Genomic DNA, 14,224 nt, shown 5'->3' on the forward strand with positions numbered 1-14,224 from the left:
TAAAGGCAGGCGTCCCAATACTTTTGGCAATATAGTGTAAGTGAAGGTTTTCAGTAACCGGGAGCACCTGGTATAATAGTTTGTAGATGGAGGATATGAGGTGTGGTTGGTGTGGGCCTTGGATTCATATGTGTTTGAATTTGGTTGGGCGGTGTAAAGCTAATGATGGAGGGGGGGGGGGGGGGGGGAGAAAAATGCTTCCATTGAATATAAGAGGTAAAGAGGTTATTGGGAATACGGAGCTTAGTGTGGAATTCCTCAAAGGGTCTGAGTTTTCTTGTAACCAAATCTACAAAATGACGCAACTATAAGGAGAATTATCTGCAGGACTGTGAAAACAACAGCCAGGACTATAAGAGGAAAAGGACCGCCCGCCGTCTATTTATGTCGCTACTTTGATATTAAATACCGGAGTTATGGTAACAGATAGCAGATAGCTGCCATAACCCCGGTATTTTCTTACACAGCCAGCGGTTCTCTTTCACATAAAAATGATTCGTCACTGCGTTACTTAAACGGACAATTGCGCGGTCGTGCAGAATTGTACCCAAATAAAATTGATGTCCTTTTTTTCCCACAAATTGAGCTTTAGTTTGGTGGTATTTGATCACCTGTGCCATTTTTTTTTTTTTGGCGCTATAAATAAAAAAAGAGAGACAATTCTGAAAAAAAAACAATATTTTTTACTTTCTGCTATATAACATTCACAATAAAAAAAATGTAAAAATTAAATGTTTTCATTATTTTTGGCCAATTTGTATTATGCTACATATTTCTGGTAAAAAAAAATCCCAATAAGTCTAAATTGGTTGGTTTGCGCAAAACTTATCACGTCTACAAACTAGGAGAAATATTTATGTCATTTTTTTTTTTTACTAGTAATGGCAGCGATCAGCGATTTTTAGCGGGACTGCGACATTGTTGGAGACAGATCGGACCCCTAACTGACATTTTTGACACTTTTGGGGGGACCAGTGACATTACTATAGTAATCAGTGCTAGAAATATGCACTGTCACTGTAATAATGACACTGGCAGGGGAGGGGTTAACACCAGGGGGATCAAATGGTTAAATGTGTCCCTAGGGGGTGCTTTCTAACTGTGTGGAGGATGGGCTTGCTGAATGAACACGGAGACCTATGTTCCTAAAAAAGAGGATCCCTGTGTTCATTACTGACAGAACAGCGGTCTGTTCTGTCTCTGCGGGGAGCGATCACAGGTGCCCGACAGACATTGCGGCCGCCGGACCCGCTGATTGGCTCCCCCTGTAGCCAATCGGTGCATGCGCATGCCCCCACTAGCAGTCCTGCGAAACGACGCACAGGTACATCATTTCTAGTGACAGAGCCAATCTGCTGCAGTATAAGTACAGCGGCTGGTTGGCAAGTGGTTAACATTAATAATTATATTTTATTATTTATTATTATTATTATTATCATGATATTAGTTTGTTCTTAGAATATGCACAATTTATTAACTATGCACAAGCAAATATTCACCTTTTTATTTTTTATTATTTTCTCTTTCTAATTGATATGACGATATTTTGCACATTTCTGATTATACTGTAGAGTTTGTATTTGATGGCAACTGACTCAATGGCAGCCATAAGCATGGATGGGTTAAGTGGCATCCAGATCTGCATAGCTCCGCCCACTCCCCGCCCTTCTATTGGGACACATACAGCTTAAATACTCCAGTTGCCTTTATCCCCATGACTTGATAAACCGCATGCATGCGAAACACGTCATCACGGCAACTTTACAAGCTTGCATTCCATGCTGGGACCCTGAGGCTTCCTCTGGTTCTTCCTGCTCCCGCCCACTGGCCGACCGTGACGTCACCCGAGCGCGCTGCTGTGCTCAGCCTGGTTCCCCGAGTGGCAGTATCGTATTTCCCAGGGCTTTTGTATTGGCGCCCCTCTATCAGCCCTCACCGCAGTGCTGGATGACCCTTTCATTAATGCCCAGGGACATTTTGCAGTGCTATTGTTGGCTTTTTCATTAACTTGACTGTTCTTATCCACCACATTGTGGGTAATAAACTGTTGTTACCCTTGATAGACCTGGCTGTTGTTTTCACAGTCCTGCAGATAATTCTGCTTCTAGTGACCACTGGGGGCGCCTAGCGTGGTCTTTTGTTTTGTGTATGCCTGTATCTTACACTATACAAAGTGTATTTTGACAGCTGCATAGGTTTGTCCTGGTCTTCCCATGAATCCATCTATGATCTGTGCCCTCAGCGCTCGGTATACATGTACAGTATGTTTGTTTAAAATGACACAAATGAAATCTATTGGCTTCGGCCCAGGGCAGGATCCTTCCATAGGACAGGGAGTCTGGGATTGAAGGATTATATAAAAGGTAAGCAGGAGAGAACATGGTGAAGAAAGAAAATACCGTGTGCAACATTTTTTCCATATGGACAACATAAATCGCATAGGGGAGGAGGATTGTTTCAGTGGAGAGGACATGGTGGAGTCAGCTGACCATAATAAAGGGCATGGGTGAGTGGGGTAGATAAGCCCAAATTCTATTTCAGACCGGCGACTGGGTGGGGGATGGACAGACCAGGACATAAAAGTCTGGAGGTGGGAGGCATAATAATAATTTAACCACTTCCCACCAGAAGGCCATCATATGACGTCCTGGACTTGAAGTGGTGATATCTGGGTGATGGGTGCAGCTACAGGCATCATCCAGATATCTTTCTTTTCAGCCAGCAATTCCCTTACTTGTAAAAGCCCTAGCTGGTCATGAGCCGCTTGATTTACAGGCAGCGGGAGGGGATGTCCTCCCCCTCTCCTGCTGCCCTCTAGTGCCATAGAGCTGACCATAGAATGGATGGTCCCCGGCCATCTCTATGCTCCTGGGAGGCCGAAAGCAACATTATGACATCACTTCTGGTGCTGTCAGATGTAAACACTGCCAGTTTTTCATCCTGGAAAGCAGAGATCAATGTTTTTTTTATCTCATGCTTTCCCAGGTAGAGGAGATATCTGGGGTCTACGTGACCCCAGATTTCTCCATAAAGAGGATCTATCACGCCTTATTCCTATGACAAGGGATGACATTTCTTGTAATAGGAAAAAAAGTGATAAAAAAAAAATAGAGTTGGTGTACAAAAAATAAATAAATAAATAAATAAATAAATAAATAAATAATAATCATAAAAAAGTTTTTAAAGCACTCCTGTCCTCTTGTGCTTGCATGCAAAAGCAAACGCATACTTAGGCTGCGCCCGCATATATATATATATATATATATATATATATATATATATATATATACAATGTCATATATACCACACATGTGAGGCATTTCACGAATGGGTGCAATTCTAAAGCATGACACATGTGTTTGATATCTAACTACTGAGCGTAACATCATCTTATATATTTTACAAAAAATTGGCAAATAAATGATGATTTTTACATGTAGGAGAGAAATGCCAGAATTGGCCGGATGGGAAGTGGTTAACAGGTCAGGTGCTCCCAGACCGCCCCTAGATCTCAGCCAAAGCAAAGTGGATTGTGCTATGCGATAGGACTTATGGTGCCATATAAATGTAACAAAGGTACTTTGCAGCAATTTCAGCTGAGAAAGAGGGACTTGGACCGGGAGAGTCTCCAATAGGTACAGCAGTTTGGGGAGGAACCACATTTTGAGGACATTTACCGTGCCTAGCCAGGAGATATTATACAGTAAGCATCCCATTGTTTCAGGGATAAATGGATGTCATGAAATAAAGAAGGAAGGTTAGCTTAGTATAATGAGGAGAAGGTGTCACATGAATAACGAGGTATTTGAGGGAACAGGTACACTAGTGATACGAGTAAGCGGATTGTAAGGTGCCCAGAGTTGTGGGAGGAATGTTTATAGAAAGATCCTCGATCTTAGAAGTATTAATCTTATCCCCAGGCAGTGTACTCAGGTAGATGATTGACAATTATTAGTAGTTATAATTTATACACAGCATGTTTGTTACAATGAATGTTTTATTATATATTCAGAGTGGAAACCTCTGGGATGATAATATTGATGTTAAAGAAGAGTATAAAGAGGAGGATGAGGAGTATGGAGTGATGGAGGAGGTTTCAGAAGGACACAAGGATATGATGGAGCCACCTAATACCAGGAACCCACCAGAGAGATGTCCCCGTCCTCTGTATTCCCGGGATTCCACACAGGAAGATCACACCATCCCTCACTGTTACAAGGTTGGTGAGACAGAGATTATAAAACACAGACTCATGGAGACAATGTGTGGATTTTTATGTGATGTCACAATAATAAATCTTATATTTTACAGATGATATTCTTTCATTTTCTTGATTTAGAGTGGAGATCCAATCGATATAGAATTTGAGGTTAAAGCAGAAGAAGAAGAGAGGTATGTGAGGGATGATCAGCAGTCTATGGAGGAGGATGGAATAACGGGGACATTTATAGAGGAGGACACTCCTATAGAGATCAGCACAGGTGGGTCATTAACACTAAATACATTCCTCCACCCATACTGCTCACTGATTGGTCCAGAGTGCCCAGGTCTAGCAAGATCTCTGACCGCAATTTTCCCAGATTTACTTGCTTTGATATCTGCTGGCTGTGTCGGGTGGAGGGATATGTCCGTATAGTCTCAGAACCACTTTACTGAGTGCAGTCTCAGGAGATGGGAGGCAGCATGTAAACGTTTAAGCTTGCACTGATTCCTGAATACCAATATTATGAGTCCTGGCCCCGCACTATATACTCAATGTTGTACATTACATACTCCTGACCCCTGCACTATATACTTTATGTTGTACATTACACACTCCTGATCCCTGCACTATATACTCTATGTTGTACATTACATACTCCTGATCCCTGCACTATATACTCTATGTTGTACATTACATACTCCTGACCCCTGCACTATATACTCTATGTTGTACATTACATACTCCTGACCCCTGCACTATATACTCTATGTTGTACTTTACATACTCCTGACCCCTGCACTATATACTCTATGTTGTACATTACATACTCCTGCACCATATACTCTATGTTGTGCATTACATACTCATGACCCCTGCACCATATACTCTATGTTGTACATTACATACTCTTGCACTATATACTCTATGTTGTACATTACATACTCCTGACTCCTGCACTATATACTCTATGTTGTACATTACATACTCCTGACCCCTGCACCATATACTCTATGTTGTACATTACATACTCCTGACCCCTGCACTATATACTCTATGTTGTACATTACATACTCCTGACCCCTGCACTATATACTTTATGTTGTACATAATTCCGATACTGTATAGTCCTAACTTTTGTATCCTATATAATAAGTTGTACATTACATAGGCCTTACTTCTTTTGCACCCATTTTCTACCAGCTGGACATTTTATATCTGATGATTTGATTGGAGGACAGACATTTACAGTACATGTTGATAATAATGTGATAACATCCTCAAACTTTGGAACCTTAAACAGAAAGTGATATTTGGGGAGTAGTCAATAACCCAATGATGGAGGTCTTCAGAATCAGTTCAGTCTTTATCCTCACTCTCTGACCTCTGGTGGGGCTCAGCCCCGCTGTTATTCATGACTAAATCATGGACTAAATAAGGAAGTGCAGGACTTCTTGTGTTAAGAAGATGGCAATGAGTGATAGAGGGGGAGGGGGACACTCGTCCTATAATCCCCTCATCACTGTCACTCCTATAAAAGACAGTTCTCGTTGTTTCCTCACTCTCTGACTAAGGTCCATGAATAAAGAAATGAACTGGTAGGAGATCAGAGGACCCATTTACTAGTTACCTTGAGGGGGGAATTGTAAGATTCTCAGAGACAAAGCTGTCTGATGTGGGCGGAGTCCTGGTTTAGGGGAATCAATCTACTGATGTCTAGTAATAATCTTTGTATTTCTATTTTAGTACATGGACGGGAGATGAGGAAAACCTCAGAGGATTGTCTCACTTTGTCTCCAGACTGTAAAGTAGAAGATGAGGACATCACACAGTATAGTCCAGGAGAAAACCCGGCTACCTCAAATGTCCATCCGGCACCACACAGTGTAGATGGACCATTGTATTCCTCTTATCCTGAGGAACCTCAGACTGTGAGGGACAGTGCCGGACCATCGTATTCCTCTTATCCTGAGGAACCTCAGACTGTGAGGGACAGTGCCGGACCATCGTATTCCTCTTATCCTGAGGAACCTCAGACTGTGAGGGACAGTGCCGGACCATCGTATTCCTCTTGTCCTGAGGAACCTCAGACTGTGAGGGACAGTGCCGGACCATCATATTCCTCTTATTCTGAGGAACCTCAGACTGTGAGGGACAGTGCTGGACCACCGTATTCCTGTCCTGAGTGCGGGAAATGTTATTCACAGAAGTCCAATCTTTACAAACATCAGAGATTGCACACGGGTGAGAAGCTGTATTCTTGTTCTGAGTGCGGGAAATGTTTTTCATGCAAGTCCAATCTTTCCATACATCAGAGATTTCACAGGGGGGAAAAGCCATATTTCTGTTCTGAGTGTGGGAAATGTTTTTCACAGAAGTCTGATCTTTCCAAACATCAGAGATTGCACACTGGTGAGAAGCCGTATTCCTGTCCTGAGTGTGGGAAATGTTTTTCAGAGACGTCCGCACTTTCCAGACATCAGATATCGCACACCGGTGAGAAGCCGTTTTCCTGTCCTGAGTGCGGGAAATGTTTTTCAGTGAAGTACCATCTTTCCAGACATCAGAGATTGCACACTGGTGAGAAGCCGTATTCCTGTCCTGAGTGTGGGAAATGTTTTTCACAGAAGTCCACTCTTTCCAGACATCAGAGATCTCACACGGGTGAGAAGCCGTATTCCTGTCCTGAGTGCGGGAAATATTTTTCAGTGAAGTCCAATCTTTCCATACATCAGAGATTTCACAGGGGGGAAAAGCCATATTTCTGTTCTGAGTGTGGGAAATGTTTTTCACAGAAGTCTGATCTTTCCAAACATCAGAGATTGCACACTGGTGAGAAGCCGTATTCTTGTCCTGAGTGTGGGAAATGTTTTTCAGAGACGTCCGCACTTTCCAGACATCAGATATCGCACACCGGTGAGAAGCCATATTCCTGTCCTGAGTGCGGGAAATGTTTTTCAGTGAAGTACCATCTTTCCAGACATCAGAGATTGCACACCGGTGAGAAGCCGTATTCCTGTCCTGAGTGTGGGAAATGTTTTTCACGGAAGTCCACTCTTTCCAGACATCAGAGATCTCACACGGGGGAGAAGCCACTTTCCTGTCCTGAGTGAGGGAATTGTTCCTCCCTGAAGTCCTGTCTTCCTGTACATCAGGGGTCCCAAGCAACCCTGGAGGTGTATTAGTGCCTTGAGTGTGGGAAATGTCTTCTATATGAATGTTGGTGGACATGTGGGGAAGAAGCACACCCTGATATACACCTCAGATATACTCCATGGCTGATCTTCATCATGTAAGAAACAGTTCATAAGGAGATCAGGGATCACCAGAGACATGGATGAAGTGTTGTCCCGTGTTGGCCATTGATAGCAGGAGAAAAATAAAAATGGAGTCCTTACCTTTTATTGGCTGAGTACATTTTGTGCGGGAAGATTTCACAAACTCTAACAGATCAGGTTGGTAAAAATGTGTTGATGAAATGTGACCCGCATTCCCCCAGTCATGGTGAATTGGGATTTCCTATAATGGTCAGTTCCATCTAGTGACCATAATGTGCTTTCCTGACAGATGCCCATGGCAGCATATGTTTGGGTAGCCCCGCCCTCGTTCCTCCCCCATAAGACCCCATCCATGCCTGGAGAGTGGGCCCTGCCATCGGCGGCCATTTGCATTGGCTGGGAGCCCAGCTGTTAGCGGGTGGCCATTAAGTGTTAGACACGTGAAATTCGTTTCGGTGCGAATACAAATCCGGACAAATTTTTGGTTATTCTTAGATTTGGATGTATCCAAATCTCCAAATGAAATTGTAATAAATTTAGTTGAAATCTGTTAAAATTTGTTTTGTTTATTCATTTTCTAATGAATTCCAAATTTTCAGAACGATTCGAATTCGGATCAGTCAAGAAACGATCGACTGATGCAAATTCTGTGTGAAGAAATAGCTGGTTGTTTAGCAGCAAGCCCGGAAGCCGGCCGCCCACATCCTTACCAACCAGGACTCATCAGCTGTCAGCAGGCTTCCCCACTGACAGATGAAAGTAAAGAAATGAATGCCGGCATTGCCCAGCAATAGAAAAAATGGCGTGGTTCCCCCCCCCCCCCCCCCCCCAGTCCATACCAGGCCCTTTGGGGCCAAAATTAAAGAAAATAAAAAAAAATAGCGTGGGTTCTCCCCTAAAATCCATACCAGACCCTTTATCCCGGCATGCAGCCTGGCAGGTCCGGAAAGTGGAAGGGACGAGAGAGGGCCCCCTCCTCCTTAACCATACCAGGCCACATGTCCTCAACATGGGGGGGTGGGTGCTATGGGGAAGCTCTGCCCCCCCACCCCTTCCCACCCCACCCAAAGCACCTTGTCCCCATGTTGATGGCCTGTGCTTGTGGGGGTCTGCAGGCAGGGGGCTGTTCATAATATGAAAGCCCCTTTTATCAAGGGGCCCCCAGATCCCCCCCCGCCCCCCCATGTGAATGAGTATCGGGACCATAGCACCTGTACCCATTCGCAAAAATGTGTCAAAAACGAATAAAAACACACACAAAATTTTTGAAAAATCCTTTATTAAAAAAATAACTACTGCAGGCTCCTCCTCCATTTAACATTTCTTACATAGGTAAGGGGCGGGGTCACCGGTCTATTTCACCTGGTGGCACTGCCCCCTTCTGACGCCATGAACCTCTGCATGCTGGGTTCCTGACGTCAGAAGGGGCGGTGCCACCAGGTGATGTAGACAGGTGGCCCCACCCCTTACCTATATAAAAGATGTGAAATGGGGAGCCTGCAGTAAGCAGAGGGCCTCCATGATGGTGAGAGCGTCTTTTTTAATTTATTTTTTCGGGTGCGGTGGGTGTTTGGTGACGGATCTACATCGGGGGACTCTGGTTTTTATTTTATAATAGAGGATTTTTCAGAAATTGTGTGTATGTTTTTATTACTTTTTGACGCTTTGGTGAATAGGTACAGGTACTATGGTCCTGATACTCATTCACATGGGGGGGGCGGGATCTGGGGGGACCCCTTGATAAAAAGGGCTTTCATATTACAACAAGCCAACATGGAGACAAGGTGCTTTGGGGTTGGGGGGAAGAGGTGCCCCAAATCACCCCCCCATGTTAAGGGCATGTGGTCTGGTATGGGTTAGAAGGGGGGGCGCTTGCTTATCCCCCCTTTCCTGACCTTCAGAACTGCATGCTCAGGTAAAGGTCTGATATGGATTTTGGGGGACCCCACGCCATTTATTTTTTTACATTTTGGCGTGGTCCTGGTATAGACTGGGGGGGAAGGGGACCCCACGTCATTCTTTTTTTAACATTTTTCTATTACCGGGCAATGCCGGCATTCTTTTCTTTCCATTCATCTGTCAGTGGGGAAGCCCGCTGACAGCTGATGAGTCATCGGTTGTTAAGGATGCCGGCGGCCGGCTTCCCAGCCCCCTGTTTTTAACAGCCCGCTATTCTTCACACAGAATTCGAATTAGTCGATCGTTTCTCGATCGATTGGAATTACGATCGTTCTGAAAAATTTGAATTCGTTAGATTAATAAACTAAACAAATTTTACCGAATACAAAAATAAATTTCTCTGTCGCTCATTGACAGACGTAGTCCTCGTTGATACTAACAACTCGGGTTATGCTGCCCTCTACAGGAGTAGGACTAGACAGGAAAGAAAACATTCTGGCCACACCTTAGGGGCAGTCCCAGAGGGTATATCCTCTCTCTCTCTGCTACAGCAAATCAGTTTTTTTCTGTCTAGTTAGGAGTAAGGACCTAGATACCTTGCTAGGATCTTCGGTCCTGGCAGGATTTTTTTTCTTAGAAAGATTTTTTAGACAGCTTTTTTCTCCAGTGTTCCTGTGAGATCTTCAAGCAAGAAAGCTGGAACTGGGCGACGGGCTGGATGTTGAGATCCAGTGGTCACCCCAGTTCAGCCTACGAGCGCGTGCAGGCCATAGCTCCGCGCTGGGTCGGCCGCGACATAGTCCCATTGGACGGGGACTGGCCCTGCGAGTTAAACGTCTCGCTTAAACGCCAATGACCATGAGTCACGGCGTCCGTATTGGTCGACAGCCCTCCCACCCCGGTGGAGAGGGGTACTGTCAGGAGTTGGCGCCCGCCTGGTTCCGGTATGGTGAGTAGTATGTTCCCCCTTTTCCCCCTGACGGGTTTGTGGTGAACGCGGGCCCCTCTCTGAAATGGTAAGGATGGATCTCCCATCTATCCTATAACATGTCACAGATCCCCCTATTTGAGTGTGATTTTTGTGAACAAGAAACCAGGAGGCTTGGTTTGGGAGCTGACAATCTAATGTCATTTCAAAACTGTAAAGATGACTGAAGTCAGTGGCAGTACTAGAATATTACTGTGATAGTATAAGGTATCCTACCTGTCAGAAGTGTTCACAGGGCGATGGCTATACATGTATACTGCAGTCCAGATCGCATTCCTCCAGCAAAGGCAGATGCCTTCCGACGGCCCACGGACCGCATATGGCCCGCCAGGGTCCGGTACCGCCGGCCAGGCTGATCACCATTAGGGTGAAGGTTTGTGGGGCTGAGATTCTCCCGCAGGAGACACGCCGTTATCCTGTACAGGCCGCCGCCATTGTCTGGCAGATCGCACGAGGCCGCCATATTGGCGTAGCCTCGTGTCTCCAGCATGGGGGTGGCCATGTTTGAGGTGACCCAAACACCTCGTGGAGCTAGGGGAGGCGCCGGAAGGCGTGCAGAGGGGCGGAGCCGCCTCCTTTGTACCCGGGAAGCCAGCCAAAAGACTTCCTGTCTGTTCTAGACAGTGCTGAAACAAGTTGCATTTGAAACTCTGAGCATCAAGTGGTGAGCCTTGGGGTCTATCTCTCTCTCTCGCTCTGTAGGGGTCCCTAAGCAGGTAACACTGAGGGGCATTGTGGCGCTGGGGGTCTGAAAAAAAAAAAAAAGGTTTTATTTTTTTGGGCAATTGATTTTTTCCGGGTAATATCTGGAATTATCATGGACCCTGCCACACAGGTACCCCCACCTGTTTCCCTCGAGGGGGCCGCGGGACCCGCCAGTGCACAGAGTATGGATGCATTTACAGCAGTTTTGGAGTCTTTGGTGGCTCGGGTGGAGACGGCCTGTCAGGAACGGGGGTCAAGAAAGCGACCCCCGCCTACCCCTATATCATCTGAGACTTCAGATTCTGAGATGGTCATTGCAGCTGCAGGTCCCTCTGCAGGGGCTGTTGTCTCAGGTAAAGTTCCCTCAGACAGTGAGGGGGACGTTCATGCTTCCGCCATAGCACAAGAAGAAGCATTGGTGGACGCACTAGTTGTGGAGGGCATGTATCTATGTCAGCGGTAATCCTCAGACGTGTGCTGTGGTTAAAATGCTGGTCAGCGGACCTAGGTTCCAAAAAGACCTTGGCGAATCTCCCCTTTCAGGGGAATCGTCTATTTGGGGCCACCCTAGATGAGATCATTAAGGATGCCACTGGGGGCAAAAGCACTTTTTTGCCACAGGCTGCTAAAGCTAAAGGACCTCGTCACAAGCGTGGACCTTTCTTTGACACCCATAAAGGGTTCGTTCGCTCTGCTGGAGCAAGCGGGAAGGGCAAAACCCCTCTAGGAGGGTTCAAGAAGCGCTGGTCGGACAAACAAAAGACCGACTCAGCCAAACCTGAAGCTAAGGCTTACACAGCCTGAAGGTGCGCCCCCACCCGGCTTGAGGGTGGGGGGACGTCTTCACCGGTATTCAGAGCACTAGATCGAGCATCGATCATTGCTACCGGTGCGATTCTTCCCTTCCAACATTTTAGTACTACAGGGAGCGGTAGTTACCGTTCCCTGAACAGATCATTTTCTTTACCTTTTCCAAAGATTAGTCTCAGTTCCCCACAGGAATCGGATCCGGTTGAGCAGACAGACCAAGGAGCCTCTAGCCGGGTGACTTCGGTCTCTAATGTTCAACCAGGAGAAATCATCACTCCTGATAGGAATCAGGTGTCTGATAAATGTGTGGGAACAGAGAACGATCAGAACGATCAGACTTTGTCAGATTGCCTGGGCCAGGTAGCTCTAGGGCAGCCTGGTTCGGATCCAGTCAGGCAATATCAGGGTGATGACTTAAGTCAATCACCAAGGATTTTGCCATCTGTGTCTTCTTCAGAGCATCCCGGAGGCGCGGAGATTGGTAACGCGCGCCCACGATCCTCCAGTGGACGCTGCAGACGCGCTGAATGGCCTGTAAAGGCAGTGTCAGCTATTAGAGGTATTCCCTCCTCTCAGATTGCTGCTGAGATTTCTCCGCAGGATGGAGATGGAGGGAACTCCAGTTATCCTGGAAATTCTAGGCTAGCCTCATCAAGCCGGTCAGGCCGACTTGGACATGCTAGTCGCGAACGCTCCTTGGAGACTTCCTCTCAGGGAGGGTCTGCGGTCTCAAGGACCGATCTTCCATTGTGCTTTACAGTCGCTGGTTTTAATGGCCTGGCCATTGAGACCCAGGTACTGAAGGACAGAGGGTTGTCAGCTTCAGTTATTCCTACTCTAATTAAGGCAAGGAAAGCGACTTCCAGCAAGGTCTATTATCGCACATGGAAGACTTATATCGCGTGGTGCGAATCTTTGGGATTTCCTCCACGTACCTATTCGGTGACCCGAATATTGGCTTTTCTGCAAAAGGGGGTTGATCAGAAACTATCCTTGAGGACCATCAAGGGTCAGGTTTCATCATTAGCAATCTTCTTTCAGAAGCCCTTGGCTACTCATTCCTTGGTGCGGAATTTCATTCAGGGGGTGCGACACCTGGCTCCACCAGTCCGCGCGCCCTTACCGCCCTGGGATCTTAATTTGGTTTTGTCGGTTCTGCAGAAACCTCCCTTTGAAAACATCAGGGAGATTCCCTTGCTTACTTTATCCCAGAAGGTGGCCTTCTTGGTGGCTATCACTTCTGCACGCAGGGTGTCAGAACTGGCTGCATTATCATGCCAGTCCCCATATTTAGTGGTTCATAGGGATAAGGTAGTTCTTCATCCGAAGCCATCCTTTCTTCCAAAGGTGGTTTCAGACTTTCATCTGAATGAAGATATTGTGCTACCTTCCTTGTGTCCTCAGCCCAATCATCATAGGGAACATGCGTTGCATTCCTTGGATGTGGTTCGGGCAATCAGGGTATACCTGAAGGCTACGGAATCGTTCCGTAAGACGGATTCACTTTTTGTGATCACGGATGGCCCCAGAAAGGGGTTGCCTGCATCTGCCGCAACTATCTCCAAATGGATTAGACAGACGGTGGTACAGGCTTATTCTATTAGGGGTCGGAATCCTCCGTTCCCTGTTAAGGCGCACTCCACTCGAGCGCTCAGTACTTCCTGGGCCTTCCGCCATCAGGCGTCTGTGGTCCAGGTATGTAAGGCGGCCACTTGGTCGTCGGTACATACCTTTACAAAATTTTATAAAGTTGATGTGATGGCATCGGCGGATGCCTCATTTGGCCGCAAGGTTTTGCAGGCCGCAATTTGAGGAGACCGGTGGTCTACCTCGAGGGTTTTTTTCTGTTGGAATTTCTGTTGAGTCTCATCTTTGATCGATGAGCCTTGAGAACTTCTAGTTGGCACCGGTTGGGCCTTCTAGATTGGATTTTTGTTTTCCATTTTCCCTCCCCTCATTTGTGGTACTGCTTTGGGACGTCCCGAGTTGTTAGTATCAACGAGGACTACGTCTGTCAATGAGCGACAGAGAAAAACTGATTTTTGTAAAATCTTACCGTAAAATCCTTTTCTCTTAAGCTCATTGACAGACGTAGTACCCGCCCCTCTGTTTTGAGTTGGGTTGGGTTAAATTCTCTAAACACTGCTTTGTGACATAACTGATTTGCTGTAGCAGAGAGAGAGAGGATATACCCTCTGGGACTGCCCCTAAGGTGTGGCCAGAATGTTTTCTTTCCTGTCTAGTCCTACTCCTGTAGAGGGCAGACTACGTCTGTCAATGAGCTTAAGAGAAAAGGATTTTACGGTAAGATTTTACAAAAATCCATTTTTATTGAAAACTAAA

The 14,224-nt window shown here is 46.0% G+C and overlaps 2 protein-coding genes across 2 annotated transcripts in view; both read left to right on the forward strand.

Moving 5' to 3' along the window:
* Positions 1–14,224, forward strand: part of LOC309550239 (uncharacterized protein) — a gene marked incomplete at both ends in the record, with an annotated part of 1,760,330 nt that overhangs the window by 281,172 nt on the left and 1,464,934 nt on the right.
* LOC309548786 (uncharacterized protein) overlaps positions 1–14,224 on the forward strand; it is a gene marked incomplete at its 3' end in the record, with an annotated part of 145,338 nt that overhangs the window by 121,181 nt on the left and 9,933 nt on the right. Inside the window, exon 11 of the mRNA XM_082248730.1 lies at positions 6,445–6,909. Coding sequence (XP_082104856.1) covers positions 6,445–6,909 — 465 coding nt within the window. The remainder of the gene's footprint in view (positions 1–6,444; positions 6,910–14,224) is intronic.

Source organism: Pelophylax lessonae, assembly GCF_965119305.1.
Source record: "Pelophylax lessonae genome assembly, chromosome: 3".
Classification (NCBI taxonomy): Eukaryota; Metazoa; Chordata; class Amphibia; order Anura; family Ranidae; genus Pelophylax; species Pelophylax lessonae.